The sequence below is a fragment of the Oncorhynchus kisutch genome, unplaced genomic scaffold, assembly GCF_002021735.2.
Source record: "Oncorhynchus kisutch isolate 150728-3 unplaced genomic scaffold, Okis_V2 Okis07a-Okis12b_hom, whole genome shotgun sequence".
Lineage (NCBI taxonomy): Eukaryota > Metazoa > Chordata > Actinopteri > Salmoniformes > Salmonidae > Oncorhynchus > Oncorhynchus kisutch.
In genome coordinates, this window is record NW_022261984.1 from 9,991,580 (window position 1) to 10,005,887 (window position 14,308).

At 44.0% G+C, this 14,308-nt stretch overlaps 1 protein-coding gene across 2 annotated transcripts in view; it reads left to right on the top strand.

The window, feature by feature from the left end:
- Positions 1 to 2,952: 2,952 nt before the first annotated feature.
- Positions 2,953 to 14,308, top strand: part of LOC116360145 (fibrous sheath CABYR-binding protein) — a 30,349-nt gene continuing 18,993 nt past the window's right edge. For both annotated transcript variants that reach the window (XM_031814836.1, XM_031814837.1), the window contains exon 1: positions 2,953 to 3,168. In XM_031814836.1, the coding sequence (XP_031670696.1) occupies positions 3,090 to 3,168 (79 nt within the window). In that variant the 5' untranslated portion in view covers positions 2,953 to 3,089. The remainder of the gene's footprint in view (positions 3,169 to 14,308) is intronic.

Here is a 14,308-nt window from a genome sequence, read left to right on the forward strand (position 1 = left end):
TTAACCCACTGTTCCCCTGAACAAGGCAGTTAACCCACTGTGCCCCTGAACAAGGCAGTTAACCCACTGTTCCCCTGAACAAGGCAGTTAACCCACTGTTCCCCTGAACAAGGCAGTTAACCCACTGTTCCCCTGAACAAGGCAGTTAACCCACTGTTCCCCTGAACAAGGCAGTTAACCCACTGTTCCCCTGAACAAGGCAGTTAACCCACTGTTCCCCTGAACAAGGCAGTTAACCCACTGTTCCCCTGAACAAGGCAGTTAACCCACTGTTCCCCTGAACAAGGCAGTTAACCCACTGTTCCCCTGAACAAGGCAGTTAACCCACTGTTCCCCTGAACAAGGCAGTTAACCCACTGTTCCCATGGACAAGGCAGTTAACCCACTGTTCCTAGCCGTCATTGTAGAAATAATTTGTTTCTTAACCGATTTGCGTAGTTAAATAAAAACCGGAAGCTGTGGTTTTGACTCAGTGTATTTATGTATTTATAGGGGACAATTCACATGAATCTGTATGGTTATTGGTGTGGAATTTTTAAGATCCTCTCTGAAGTTCTGGAGACCTCAATAGACCCAGACCCGCTTCTGATAATCCTGGGAGTGTCTGATTCCCTAAACGGAATAACCAAAACCCCCTAAAACAACTCATCTCTTTACAGTCTCATTTCAGCCCAAAACAACTCATCTCTTACAGTCTCATTTCAGCCCAAAACAACTCATCTCTTTACAGTCTCATTTCAGCCCAAAACAACACATCTCTTACAGTCTTGTTGTTTTGGGAAAGGAAGCTCCTTATGGAGCGAACTGGCAAACACTGTACACTTAGATATCAGATTTATTCTGAACAATAAATGATCAACATTTGATCGAATCTGGCAGCCTTTCCTCTCTCACTTGGACCAGTCGGCGGACCAGTCGGCGGACCAGTCGGCGGACCAGTCGGCGGACCAGTCGGCGGACCAGTCGGCGGACCAGTCGGCGGACCAGTCGGCGGACCAGTCGGCGGACCAGTCGGCGCTGTGAATTTCTACATTTTAACACGTTACTCTCAATTGTAATATTTTAATCTGCCTTTAGGCAGCATGTGCTGGCCCCGCCACCCGAGTGGGGGGGGGGGGGGGGGGGGGCATCTACCCTCTTTCCTTCTACATGTCCTTGTTCTGTATGTGGTGTTTTGTATTATTTGTTTTGTACCCAGAACTCTGGGGCTTGTAGTTCCTGTCAGCTCTTTTCTGTTTAGATGAGAATTGCACACTTGTCTTTTATACCTATACACCATTATTGTGTGTTTTCAATTTAAAAAATATTTGAACAAAAGATATGACAGTGATGCAACATCCATGTAAATGTGCCGGGGTTAGCCAGAAGATAATTTACACCCATAGTCCCTGGGCATTTAGCTAGTTACTTCCAGATATATATGAGAGAACACCTCACTGTGACCATTTTATTCTCCCTAGCAGAGCTGGTTAGGCTGTTATCCAGAATGTTGGTGACTGTAACTGTGCTGCTGGCAACAATTGAATTACGCTTTTTTGCCGACGTTTACTGACACCGGCCTTATTCAACGGGTGTTTTGCACTCGTAAATTCATCAGTTATTCTGCGCTCTGGCACTCAGACGAGAGCGCTCTGAAATCTGAGTAGATAGCCAGAGTGAATTTACAAACACACCCGAATTGGTATGATGTCTAGCTAGTAATTTGTTAAAGCTAGCAAGAGGTTGCATAGCAACAGCATCAACTTCCGGTAGACAGGCGAAAGAGCTAGTACGCTCAACTGAAAGGATACCGTTTGTTTACAGTATACTAAAATGAACTAATAGTATGTAACAGTATGTAGTATATTCTCATTAAGTATGTCGTGTACAGTATGTTAATATGGGTATTTGAACACAGCTCATGTGTTTGATACCATTCCCCTAATCCCTCTCCAGTCATCACCACAAGCTCGTCCTCCCCAATTAAGGTGCCACCAACCTCCTGTGATGTAGGCCCACATTAGCGCCCTGCCTGTCCATGGCTGCGTGGTGTTTGTTCTGGATTTTGTCCCAAAATTGCACCCTATTCCCTATGGGTCCTGGTCAAAAGTAGTGCACTCTATAAGGAATACCAAATGGCACCCTATTCCCCAGAAAAACTCCTAAAAATGTCAGGGATATTTTATTTCAGTTCGTGAAACATGGGACCAACACTTTACATGCTGCGTTGATATTTCTGACCAGTGTACATGTCCTTCCAAGCTGCAGGAGAGAGGCTCGCCTAATCCATTTATACATAGTAGTAGGGGGGAATGAGATGCTCTGGGAATCCGACAGGCACTTTGATAGTGACAATGGCCATTAGACTACGCATCGGTTAATATGGGCACTTGGTTTTTGTTTGGAATTTTCAGATGTAGCCTGTTATCGAATAGGGCCCTATGGTAATTATATGAAATAATGAGTTATTATAAGAAGTTATTATATGAAATATATATTTTTTTCTTATTTCACCTTTATTTAACCAGGTAGGCTAGTTGAGAACAAGTTCTCATTTACAACTGCGACCTGGCCAAGATAAAGCATAGCAGTGTGAACAGACAACAACACAGAGTTACACATGGAGTAAACAAAGTCAATAACATAGTAGAAAAAAGAAAAAAATAATACCAAAATATGCAAACTGTACTTTGATAAAGATCCGCCTGTATTTCTGCCATCTCCACGGTACTATACCAGTTGAACAGGCTATCATTTATGCCTGAACGAGATCTGGTCTGTCATTCTCATTTACGCATAACAAAATCCACCGCAAACCCTCCGAAATATTTCACTGAAATCCGTATAGAACCTCTGGAACATGTTGTTCAAAATATTTATTTGGTTTATTCCCCCAAAACCACGTCAACCTTTGACCTGTCGGGGATGACGTTTATAAAGAGGCGGGGGAGCTGGGGGCGGGTTGCTCTCTTTGGTGAATTCTCTGCCTTCACTCTAACGAGCGCAGTCTGTAGATGCGTGTTCACAGCTGGTCTCTCCTCAGTCAGTCATCCAGCAAGCCTCCTGTACCACCACACGCACTGTACACTAGATCCTGGATTTGATCAGAAATGTTTTTCTGTAGATCGGCTTGGCAGAGACTGGGGCTCCTGTCACGAATGACAGTCGCCCTACCCTTATCCAGAAATGGTGAGTGGATTAGAAGTGGTACAATTTGATGGAGTATATTGTATTAGTTTGGGCCATTTTTATATTCAGCGTTTGTTACATCCTAGCTGACGCGTCACGCGTGCGTGATGTGGGGATTTACGCGAAGGTCAATGCAATTACAGTTGGTTTTAATAACCGTCTGTGTAAACAGATTTTATACATTTGGATGGTTTGTCCAACATTGGGTGAATTTTGTATGCAAAGTTTCAGGATTTTTGCAGTTTCCTTCAAATTGCGCGATATGTATGTACTTCATTCATTCCGGGATGATCCACTGCGCCATTCTTTACTAGTTTATTGAAAAACATTGCAAGAAAAGTTACATGTAATCATTTCAATCTACATTATTGCTGAGCGCTTTGAGGCAGTACGCCCCTTTTCCGTTGGGGAGGTGTGTCCATGTCCACAAAGATTAGAACATGCAGCTCTGCACATTTTAGTTACGAAACCGCGCATCACCGTCCAAAAACGACTTAATCGGTGTTATGTAACATCCAAGCATCAAGCGCATGTATTTATCTGATATATCCCCTAAATCGTTGCTTTTTGAAGGCTAAGTGGAGATGCCGTAGTCTATATGATGTCCTATGGATATTCTTCACGTGTGATGGTAGCGCGTGTATAGCATAGGGGTTGTGTGTGTGTGTGTGTGTGTGAATATAGTTATTTGGATTGGCCTATAGCAGCCCTACTTGAATTTGACCTGTCGAGTTCTGCAGAGTCGTCAAACTCTATAATCCAAATTGATCGTGATGTTGTATTCATTCTCCCCAGACTCATCAAAGTGTTTTGTCAGGGAGAGGGAAAATGTTATTGTTGAGTTAATAGCTTTGTGTGGGTTTGAGTCAAAGCAAGGAGAAGAATGGATTTGGGTTGTATTTTTAGTGTAGCTACTTTCCCATGCACGAGCTTCATCGATAGACTGGTTCTAGTCTGGCTTCATTCCGGAACTAGAATCCCTGTTTGCTTTGTTGCATAAGGAATTCGCCCTGAGGGAGATCTGAACAGTGCTGGTTTAATTTCCTGTTTTATAAATGTTAGAGCCTCTCCAACCTCTCTGTGTTTTGACACTAGGATGTATATCCCCCCTGATCTACAGCTAGAAGCATAGACATCATTGTAAAGGTAGCTTATCCTCTGTGTATATCCCCCCTACAGCTAGAAGCATAGACATGCATTGTAGCGGTAGCTTTATCCTCTGTGTATATCCCCCCTGATCTACAACTAGAAGCATAGACATGCATTGTAGCGGTAGCTTTATCCTCGGTGTATATCCCCCCTGATCTACAGCTAGAAGCATAGACATACATTGTAGCGGTAGCTTTATCCTCGGTGTATATCCCCCCTGATCTACAGCTAGAAGCATAGACATGCATTGTAGCGGTAGCTTTATCCTCGGTGTATATCCCCCCTGATCTACAGCTAGAAGCATAGACATGCATTGTAGCGGTAGCTTTATCCTCGGTGTATATCCCCCCTGATCTACAGCTAGAAGCATAGACATGCATTGTAGCGGTAGCTTTATCCTCGGTGTATATCCCCCCTGATCTACAGCTAGAAGCATAGACATGCATTGTAGCGGTAGCTTTATCCTCTGTGTATTTCACTCTGCTCTGGATTATATGTAGCTGACCAATGACGCATTGATCACTAGTCAGTCATTACTAGGTCTATGTCAGGGCAGATGGGCCTCATGGTTAGGCTTTGGGCCTACATAGGGGCGGGCATTTCTTCATGCATGTATATTCCTGTGTGTGTCACTGGTGTGAATGGTCTCTATTCAGCTGGAAGGAATCGGTGGGTTGGTTGTTGGTTGTGGGGGGGGGGGGGGGGGGGGGGGTCAATGCTATTGTGCTATGATTGGCTGTCAGGGAAGAAACTGGGATCACGCGTGTCTGTGACACGTCTGACCTCTAGCTCAGCTTAACTGATTAGTGCCTAGCTACCTGTATAAATAACTGGGCCTTCACAGGAACAGACAGGAGGCCACTTGCCGTGGCATGGGATTAGAGAGAGCAGCAGAGTAGCTCTGGGTCAACCAGGATCAACGTCTGGTAACCACTGAGAGCTGTGTTTTTTGAGGAACGTTTAGTGGCACTGACTGTTGTGATTTGTCTTGTCCTACCTTAGTTGAATGTATTGACTGTGTGTGTGTCTGGACCAGAGTCTGCTAAATGGCCTCTATGTAAAAGGTGGTGTGTTTTTTTTATTTTTTTAAATATTTAACCTTTGTTTAACTAGGCAAGTCAGTTAATAAAAACAAAATCTTATTTTCAATGACAGCCTAGGAACAGTGGGTTAACTGCCTTGTTCAGGGTCAGAACATCACATTTTTACCTTGTCAGCTCAGATTCAATCTAGAAACCTTCTGGTTACTGGCCCAACACTCTTACCACTAGGCTACCTGCCTGTGGTTCTGTTGACCTCTATCGGGAGGGGGGGGGGGGGTAGATGAGTCAGCATGGTAGGGTACATGTGGGTTCTGTTGTCCTCTATCAGGGGGGGTAGATGAGGAGTCAGCATGGTAGGGTACATGTGGTTCTGTTGTCCTTTATCAGGGGGGTAGATGAGGAGTCAGCATGGTAGGGTACATGTGGTTCTGTTGTCCTCTATCACGGGGGGTAGGTGAGGAGTCAGCATGGTAGGGTACATGTGGTTCTGTTGACCTCTATCAGGAGGGGGGGGGGGTAGATGTGGTTCTGTTGACCTCTATCAGGGGGGGTAGGTGAGGAGTCAGCATGGTAGGGTACATGTGGTTCTGTTGACATCTATCAGGGGGGGTAGGTGAGGAGTCAGCATGGTAGGGTACATGTGGTTCTGTTGACATCTATCAGGGGGGGTAGGTGAGGAGTCAGCATGGTAGGGTACATGTGGTTCTGTTGACCTCTATCGGGAGGGGGGGGGGGTAGATGTGGTTCTGTTGACCTCTATCAGGAGGGGGGGGGGGGTAGATGTGGTTCTGTTGACCTCTATCAGGGGGGGTACATGTGGTTCTGTTGTCCTCTATCAGGGGGGGGTAGATGAGGAGTCAGCATGGTAGGGTACATGTGGGTTCTGTTGTCCTCTATCAGGGGGGTAGATGAGGAGTCAGCATGGTAGGGTACATGTGGTTCTGTTGACCTCTATCAGGAGGGGGGGGGGGGTAGATGTGGTTCTGTTGACCTCTATCAGGAGGGGGGGGGGGGTAGATGTGGTTCTGTTGACCTCTATCAGGGGGGGTACATGTGGTTCTGTTGTCCTCTATCAGGGGGGGGTAGATGAGGAGTCAGCATGGTAGGGTACATGTGGTTCTGTTGTCCTCTATCAGGGGGGGTAGATGAGGAGTCAGCATGGTAGGGTACATGTGTTTCTGTTGTCCTCTATCAGGGGGGGTAGATGAGTCAGCATGGTAGGGTACATGTGGTTCTGTTGACCTCTACCAGGGGGGGTAGATGAGGAGTCAGCATGGTAGGGTACATGTGGTTCTGTTGTCCTCTATCAGGGGGGGTAGATGAGGAGTCAGCATGGTAGGGTACATGTGGTTCTGTTGACCTCTACCAGGGGGGGTAGATGAGGAGTCAGCATGGTAGGGTACATGTGGTTCTGTTGACCTCTATCGGGAGGGGGGAGGGGGGGGGGGGGTAGATGAGGAGTCAGCATGGTAGGATACATGTGGTTCTGTTGACCTCTACCAGGGGGGGTAGATGTGGTTCTGTTGTCCTCTATCAAGGGGGGTAGATGAGGAGTCAGCATGGTAGGGTAGATGTGGTTCTGTTGTCCTCTATCAGGGGGGGTAGATGAGTCAGCATGGTAGGATACATGTGGTTCTGTTGACATCTATCAGGGGGGGTAGATGAGGAGTCAGCATGGTAGGGTACATGTGGTTCTGTTGACCTCTACCAGGGGGGGGGTACATGTGAGTTCTGTTGACCTCTACCAGGGGGGGGGGGGGTACATGTGGGTTCTGTTGACCTCTACCAGGGGGGGGGGGTACATGTGGGTTCTGTTGACCTCTACCAGGGGGGGGGGTACATGTGGGTTCTGTTGACCTCTATCAGGGGGGGGTACATGTGGGTTCTGTTGTCCTCTATCAGGGGGGGGTACATGTGGGTTCTGTTGACCTCTATCAGGGGGGGGGTACATGTGGTTTCTGTTGACCTCTACCAGGGGGGGTAGATGTGGTTCTGTTGACCTCTACCGGGGGGGGGGGGGGTACATGTGGGTTCTGTTGACCTCTATCAGGGGGGGGGTACATGTGGGTTCTGTTGACCTCTACCAGGGGGGGGGTACATGTGGGTTCTGTTGACCTCTACCAGGGGGGGGGGTACATGTGGGTTCTGTTGACCTCTATCAGGGGGGGGGGGTACATGTGGGTTCTGTTGTCCTCTATCAGGGGGGGTACATGTGGGTTCTGTTGACCTCTATCAGGGGGGGGTACATGTGGGTTCTGTTGACCTCTACCAGGGGGGGTGGATGTGGGTTCTGTTGACCTCTACCAGGGGGGGGGGGGTAGATGTGGTTCTGTTGACCTCTACCAGGGGGGGGGTAGATGTGGTTCTGTTGACCTCTATCAGGGGGGGTACATGTGGTTCTGTTGACCTCTACCAGGGGGGGTAGATGTGGTTCTGTTGACCTCTACCAGGGGGGGTAGATGTGGTTCTGTTGACCTCTACCAGGGGGGGTAGATGTGGTTCTGTTGACCTCTACCAGGGGGGGGGGTACATGTGGTTCTGTTGTCCTCTATCAGGGGGGGGGGTACATGTGGTTCTGTTGACCTCTACCAGGGGGGGTAGATGTGGTTCTGTTGACCTCTACCAGGGGGGGTAGATGTGGTTCTGTTGACCTCTACCAGGGGGGGTACATGTGGTTCTGTTGACCTCTACCAGGGGGGGTACATGTGGTTCTGTTGACCTCTACCAGGGGGGGTACATGTGGTTCTGTTGACCTCTACCAGGGGGGGTACATGTGGTTCTGTTGACCTCTACCAGGGGGGGTACATGTGGTTCTGTTGACCTCTATCAGGGGGGGGGGGGGTAGATGTGGTTCTGTTGACCTCTATCAGGGGGGGGGGTACATGTGGGTTCTGTTGACCTCTACCAGGGGGGGGTACATGTGGGTTCTGTTGACCTCTATCAGGGGGGGGTACATGTGGTTCTGTTGACCTCTACCAGGGGGGGTAGATGTGGTTCTGTTGACCTCTACCAGGGGGGGTAGATGTGGTCTGTTGACCTCTACCAGGGGGGGTAGATGTGGTTCTGTTGACCTCTACCAGGGGGGGTAGATGTGGTTCTGTTGACCTCTACCAGGGGGGGTACATGTGGTTCTGTTGACCTCTACCAGGGGGGGGTAGATGTGGTTCTGTTGACCTCTACCAAGGGGGGGTACATGTGGGTTCTGTTGACCTCTACCAGGGGGGGGGGTAGATGTGGTTCTGTTGACCTCTACCAGGGGGGGTAGATGTGTTCTCTGCAGAGCTGCAGGATGAAATGTGATACTCTTTACATGGAGGGGAGAGTGGTTGTGGGGGTGGAGAGCTCCCTTCTGTACACTGTTCCCTTACTGCGGCCTGCTGGGCTGCTCTACAAACACACACTCTCAACCAGAGACAGGTGCGCACACACACACTGTCTCAACCAGAGACAGGTGAACACACACACACACCTCCTATAGAACACATATGTTGCTCACACACTCACCCAGAGACGGGTGTGGAAACACACACACACACACACACCTCATGAGCACACACCAGAGGCACTACTTATAGAAAGTGTCTCTTGTTTTTCCCCTGTAGGTACCCCTCTGCCAGACCTTTGCATTCTGGGACACATGTTGAACTTTGAACCTAGTCCCCTGTACACCACCACGGAACAGTTATATTCCTGGTGTTTTCTCCTCAGGGCTGAATGTATACATTCATCTATAGAAGTCCTTTACTCTCTAATGGACTAACAGGCAGAAGTAGACAGCAAAACACGGCCACGATTTCCTGTGTAGTTGACTGGTTTTATGTCATGTGGCTGTGTCTTTTCTATGGTGTGTGTGTCTGTGATTGACTGGTTGTGTGTATGTGATTGACTGGTTGTGTGTATGTGATTGACTGGTTGTGTGTATGTGATTGACTGGTTGTGTGTATGTGATTGACTGGTTGTGTGTGTGTGATTGACTGGTTGTGTGTGTGTGATTGACTGGTTGTGTGTATGTGATTGACTGGTTGTGTGTGTGTGATTGACTGGTTGTGTGTGTGTGATTGACTGGTTGTGTGTGTGTGATTGACTGGTTGTGTGTATGTGATTGACTGGTTGTGTGTGTGTGATTGACTGGTTGTGTGTGTGTGATTGACTGGTTGTGTGTGTGTGATTGACTGGTTGTGTGTGTGTGATTGACTGGTTGTGTGTGTGTGATTGACTGGTTGTGTGTGTGTGATTGACTGGTTGTGTGTATGTGATTGACTGGTTGTGTGTGTGTGTGTTCTGTGTGTGATTTTTAGGGAGTGTTTGGGTGATGGTGTCGCAGAGGAGAGGATCTTTGGTCCAGGAAGGACGAGGTTTTATTTATGTCTGTGTTCTAAACGCACCACCATTGCCAGTGTTGATAGGATCAGGCTATTTAGCCTGAGGAGAGCCAATTCTGTCAACCCTGGCAGTCTGTTTACTGAAGACTAGGCTCCTGCTCTCCACCCAGCCCTACTGGCCATGTGGACCATGCCACCCACCCACACAACAACAATTACAACAACCACAACCCATTATGGAGATTTATGGTCTTCTCTCAAATCTCTATGGCTGCATTTGGGTCTTTAGTGTTGTTAATATAATGGTTCTGTGAAGATGATTCAGTTTCCTACAGTCTGACAGTGATATTACATCAGCTCTAACCACTAGGCAGGGTAGCCTAGTGGTTAGAGTGTAGAGACGGCAGGGTAGCCTAGTGGTTAGAGTGTAGAGACGGCAGGGTAGCCTAGTGGTTAGAGTGTAGAGACGGCAGGGTAGCCTAGTGGTTAGAGTGTAGAGACGGCAGGGTAGCCTAGTGGTTAGAGTGTAGAGACGGCAGGGTAGCCTAGTGGTTAGAGTGTAGAGACGGCAGGGTAGCCTAGTGGTTAGAGTGTAGAGACGGCAGGGTAGCCTAGTGGTTAGAGTGTAGAGACGGCAGGGTAGCCTAGTGGTTAGAGTGTAGAGACGGCAGGGTAGCCTAGTGGTTAGAGTGTAGAGACGGCAGGGTAGCCTAGTGGTTAGAGTGTAGAGACGGCAGGGTAGCCTAGTGGTTAGAGTGTAGAGACGGCAGGGTAGCCTAGTGGTTAGAGTGTAGAGACGGCAGGGTAGCCTAGTGGTTAGAGTGTAGAGACGGCAGGGTAGCCTAGTGGTTAGAGTGTAGAGACGGCAGGGTAGCCTAGTGGTTAGAGTGTAGAGACGGCAGGGTAGCCTAGTGGTTAGAGTGTAGAGACGGCAGGGTAGCCTAGTGGTTAGAGTGTAGAGACGGCAGGGTAGCCTAGTGGTTAGAGTGTAGAGACGGCAGGGTAGCCTAGTGGTTAGAGTGTAGAGACGGCAGGGTAGCCTAGTGGTTAGAGTGTAGAGACGGCAGGGTAGCCTAGTGGTTAGAGTGTAGAGACGGCAGGGTAGCCTAGTGGTTAGAGTGTAGAGACGGCAGGGTAGCCTAGTGGTTAGAGTGTAGAGATGGCAGGGTAGCATAGTGGTTAGAGCGTTGGGCTAGTAACCGGAAGGTTGCAAGTTCAAATCCGCGAGCTGACAAGGGACAAATCTGTCGTTCTTCCCCTGAACCCACTGTTCCTAGGCCGTCATTGAAAATAAGAATTTGTTCTTAACTGACTTGCCTAGTTAAATAAAGTTAAAATAAAAATGCTATTCAACAAATCTGAATATATATATTTTAGCCCAAATGAAATGTGTTTAGATGGGGAGGGGTTTAGAAAGCAGGAAATGTTGCATTTAGCTTGGTAGGATGGACTGGGATAGGTTGGCTAGTCGTGTTTAGCTTGTGTTTAGCTTGTGTTTAGCTTGTGTTTAGCTTGTGTTTAGCTTGTGTTTAGCTTGTGTTTAGCTTGTTTAGTTAGCTCTGTCCAATGCAAAACTAGCATTTTCCTTACTGTCTGAGTAGATGAACAAAACGTGTACATCTAGCTTTTTATTCCTATATTTACATGCTTTATAGTTTGTATACATGCATCTCCCTCTGTATCTACTGTACCTGTCAAATGTTTGGACACTGACTCATTCAAGGGCTTGTCTTTATTTCTATTATTTTCTACATTGTAGAATAATAGTGATGACATCACAACTATGTAATAACACATATGGAATCATGTAGAATAATAGTGATGACATCACAACTATGTAATAACACATATGGAATCATGTAGAATAATAGTGATGACATCACAACTATGTAATAACACATATGGAATCATGTAGAATAATAGTGATGACATCACAACTATGTAATAACACATATGGAATCATGTAGAATAATAGTGATGACATCACAACTATGTATAACACATATGGAATCATGTAGAATAATAGTGATGACACCAACTATGTAATAACACATATGGAATCATGTAGAATAATAGTGATGACATCACAACTATGTAATAACACACATGGAATCATGTAGAATAATAGTGATGACATCACAACTATGTAATAACACACATGGAATCATGTAGAATAATAGTGATGACATCACAACTATGTAATAACACATATGGAATCATGTAGAATAATAGTGATGACATCACAACTATGTAATAACACACATGGAATCATGTAGAATAATAGTGATGACATCACAACTATGTAATAACACACATGGAATCATGTAGAATAATAGTGATGACATCACAACTATGTAATAACACATATGGAATCATGTAGAATAATAGTGATGACATCACAACTATGTAATAACACATATGGAATCATGTAGAATAATAGTGATGACATCACAACTATGTAATAACACATATGGAATCATGTAGAATAATAGTGATGACATCACAACTATGTAATAACACACATGGAATCATGTAGAATAATAGTGATGACATCAAAACTATGAAATAACACATATGGAATCATGTAGAATAATAGTGATGACATCACAACTATGAAATAACACATATGGAATCATGTAGAATAATAGTGAAGACATCACAACTATGTAATAACACATATGGAATCATGTAGAATAATAGTGATGACATCAAAACTATGAAATAACACATATGGAATCATGTAGAATAATAGTGATGACATCACAACTATGAAATAACACATATGGAATCATGTAGAATAATAGTGAAGACATCACAACTATGTAATAACACATATGGAATCATGTAGAATAATAGTGATGACATCACAACTATGAAATAACACACATGGAATCATGTAGAATAATAGTGAAGACATCACAACTATGAAATAACACACATGGAATCATGTAGAATAATAGTGAAGACATCAAAACTATGAAATAACACATATGGAATCATGTAGAATAATAGTGAAGACATCACAACTATGTAATAACACATATGGAATCATGTAGTATAATAGTGATGACATCACAACTATGTAATAACACATATGGAATCATGTAGTATAATAGTGATGACATCACAACTATGTAATAACACACATGGAATCATGTAGAATAATAGTGATGACATCAAAACTATGAAATAACACATATGGAATCATGTAGAATAATAGTGATGACATCAAAACTATGAAATAACACATATGGAATCATGTAGAATAATAGTGATGACATCAAAACTATGAAATAACACATATGGAATCATGTAGAATAATAGTGATGACATCACAACTATGAAATAACACATATGGAATCATGTAGAATAATAGTGAAGACATCACAACTATGTAATAACACATATGGAATCATGTAGAATAATAGTGATGACATCACAACTATGAAATAACACACATGGAATCATGTAGAATAATAGTGAAGACATCACAACTATGAAATAACACACATGGAATCATGTAGAATAATAGTGATGACATCACAACTATGTAATAACACATATGGAATCATGTAGTATAATAGTGATGACATCACAACTATGTAATAACACACATGGAATCATGTAGAATAATAGTGATGACATCAAAACTATGAAATAACACATATGGAATCATGTAGAATAATAGTGATGACATCAAAACTATGAAATAACACATATGGAATCATGTAGAATAATAGTGATGACATCAAAACTATGAAATAACACATATGGAATCATGTAGAATAATAGTGATGACATCAAAACTATGAAATAACACATATGGAATCATGTAGAATAATAGTGATGACATCACAACTATGAAATAACACATATGGAATCATGTAGAATAATAGTGAAGACATCACAACTATGTAATAACACATATGGAATCATGTAGAATAATAGTGATGACATCACAACTATGAAATAACACACATGGAATCATGTAGAATAATAGTGATGACATCACAACTATGTAATAACACACATGGAATCATGTAGAATAATAGTGATGACATCAAAACTATGAAATAACACATATGGAATCATGTAGAATAATAGTGATGACATCAAAACTATGAAATAACACATATGGAATCATGTAGAATAATAGTGATGACATCAAAACTATGAAATAACACATATGGAATCATGTAGAATAATAGTGATGACATCACAACTATGAAATAACACATATGGAATCATGTAGAATAATAGTGAAGACATCACAACTATGTAATAACACATATGGAATCATGTAGAATAATAGTGATGACATCACAACTATGAAATAACACACATGGAATCATGTAGAATAATAGTGAAGACATCACAACTATGAAATAACACACATGGAATCATGTAGAATAATAGTGATGACATCACAACTATGAAATAACACATATGGAATCATGTAGAATAATAGTGAAGACATCACAACTATGTAATAACACATATGGAATCATGTAGAATAATAGTGATGACATCACAACTATGTAATAACACACATGGAATCATGTAGAATAATAGTGATGACATCAAAACTATGTAATAACACATATGGAATCATGTAGAATAATAGTG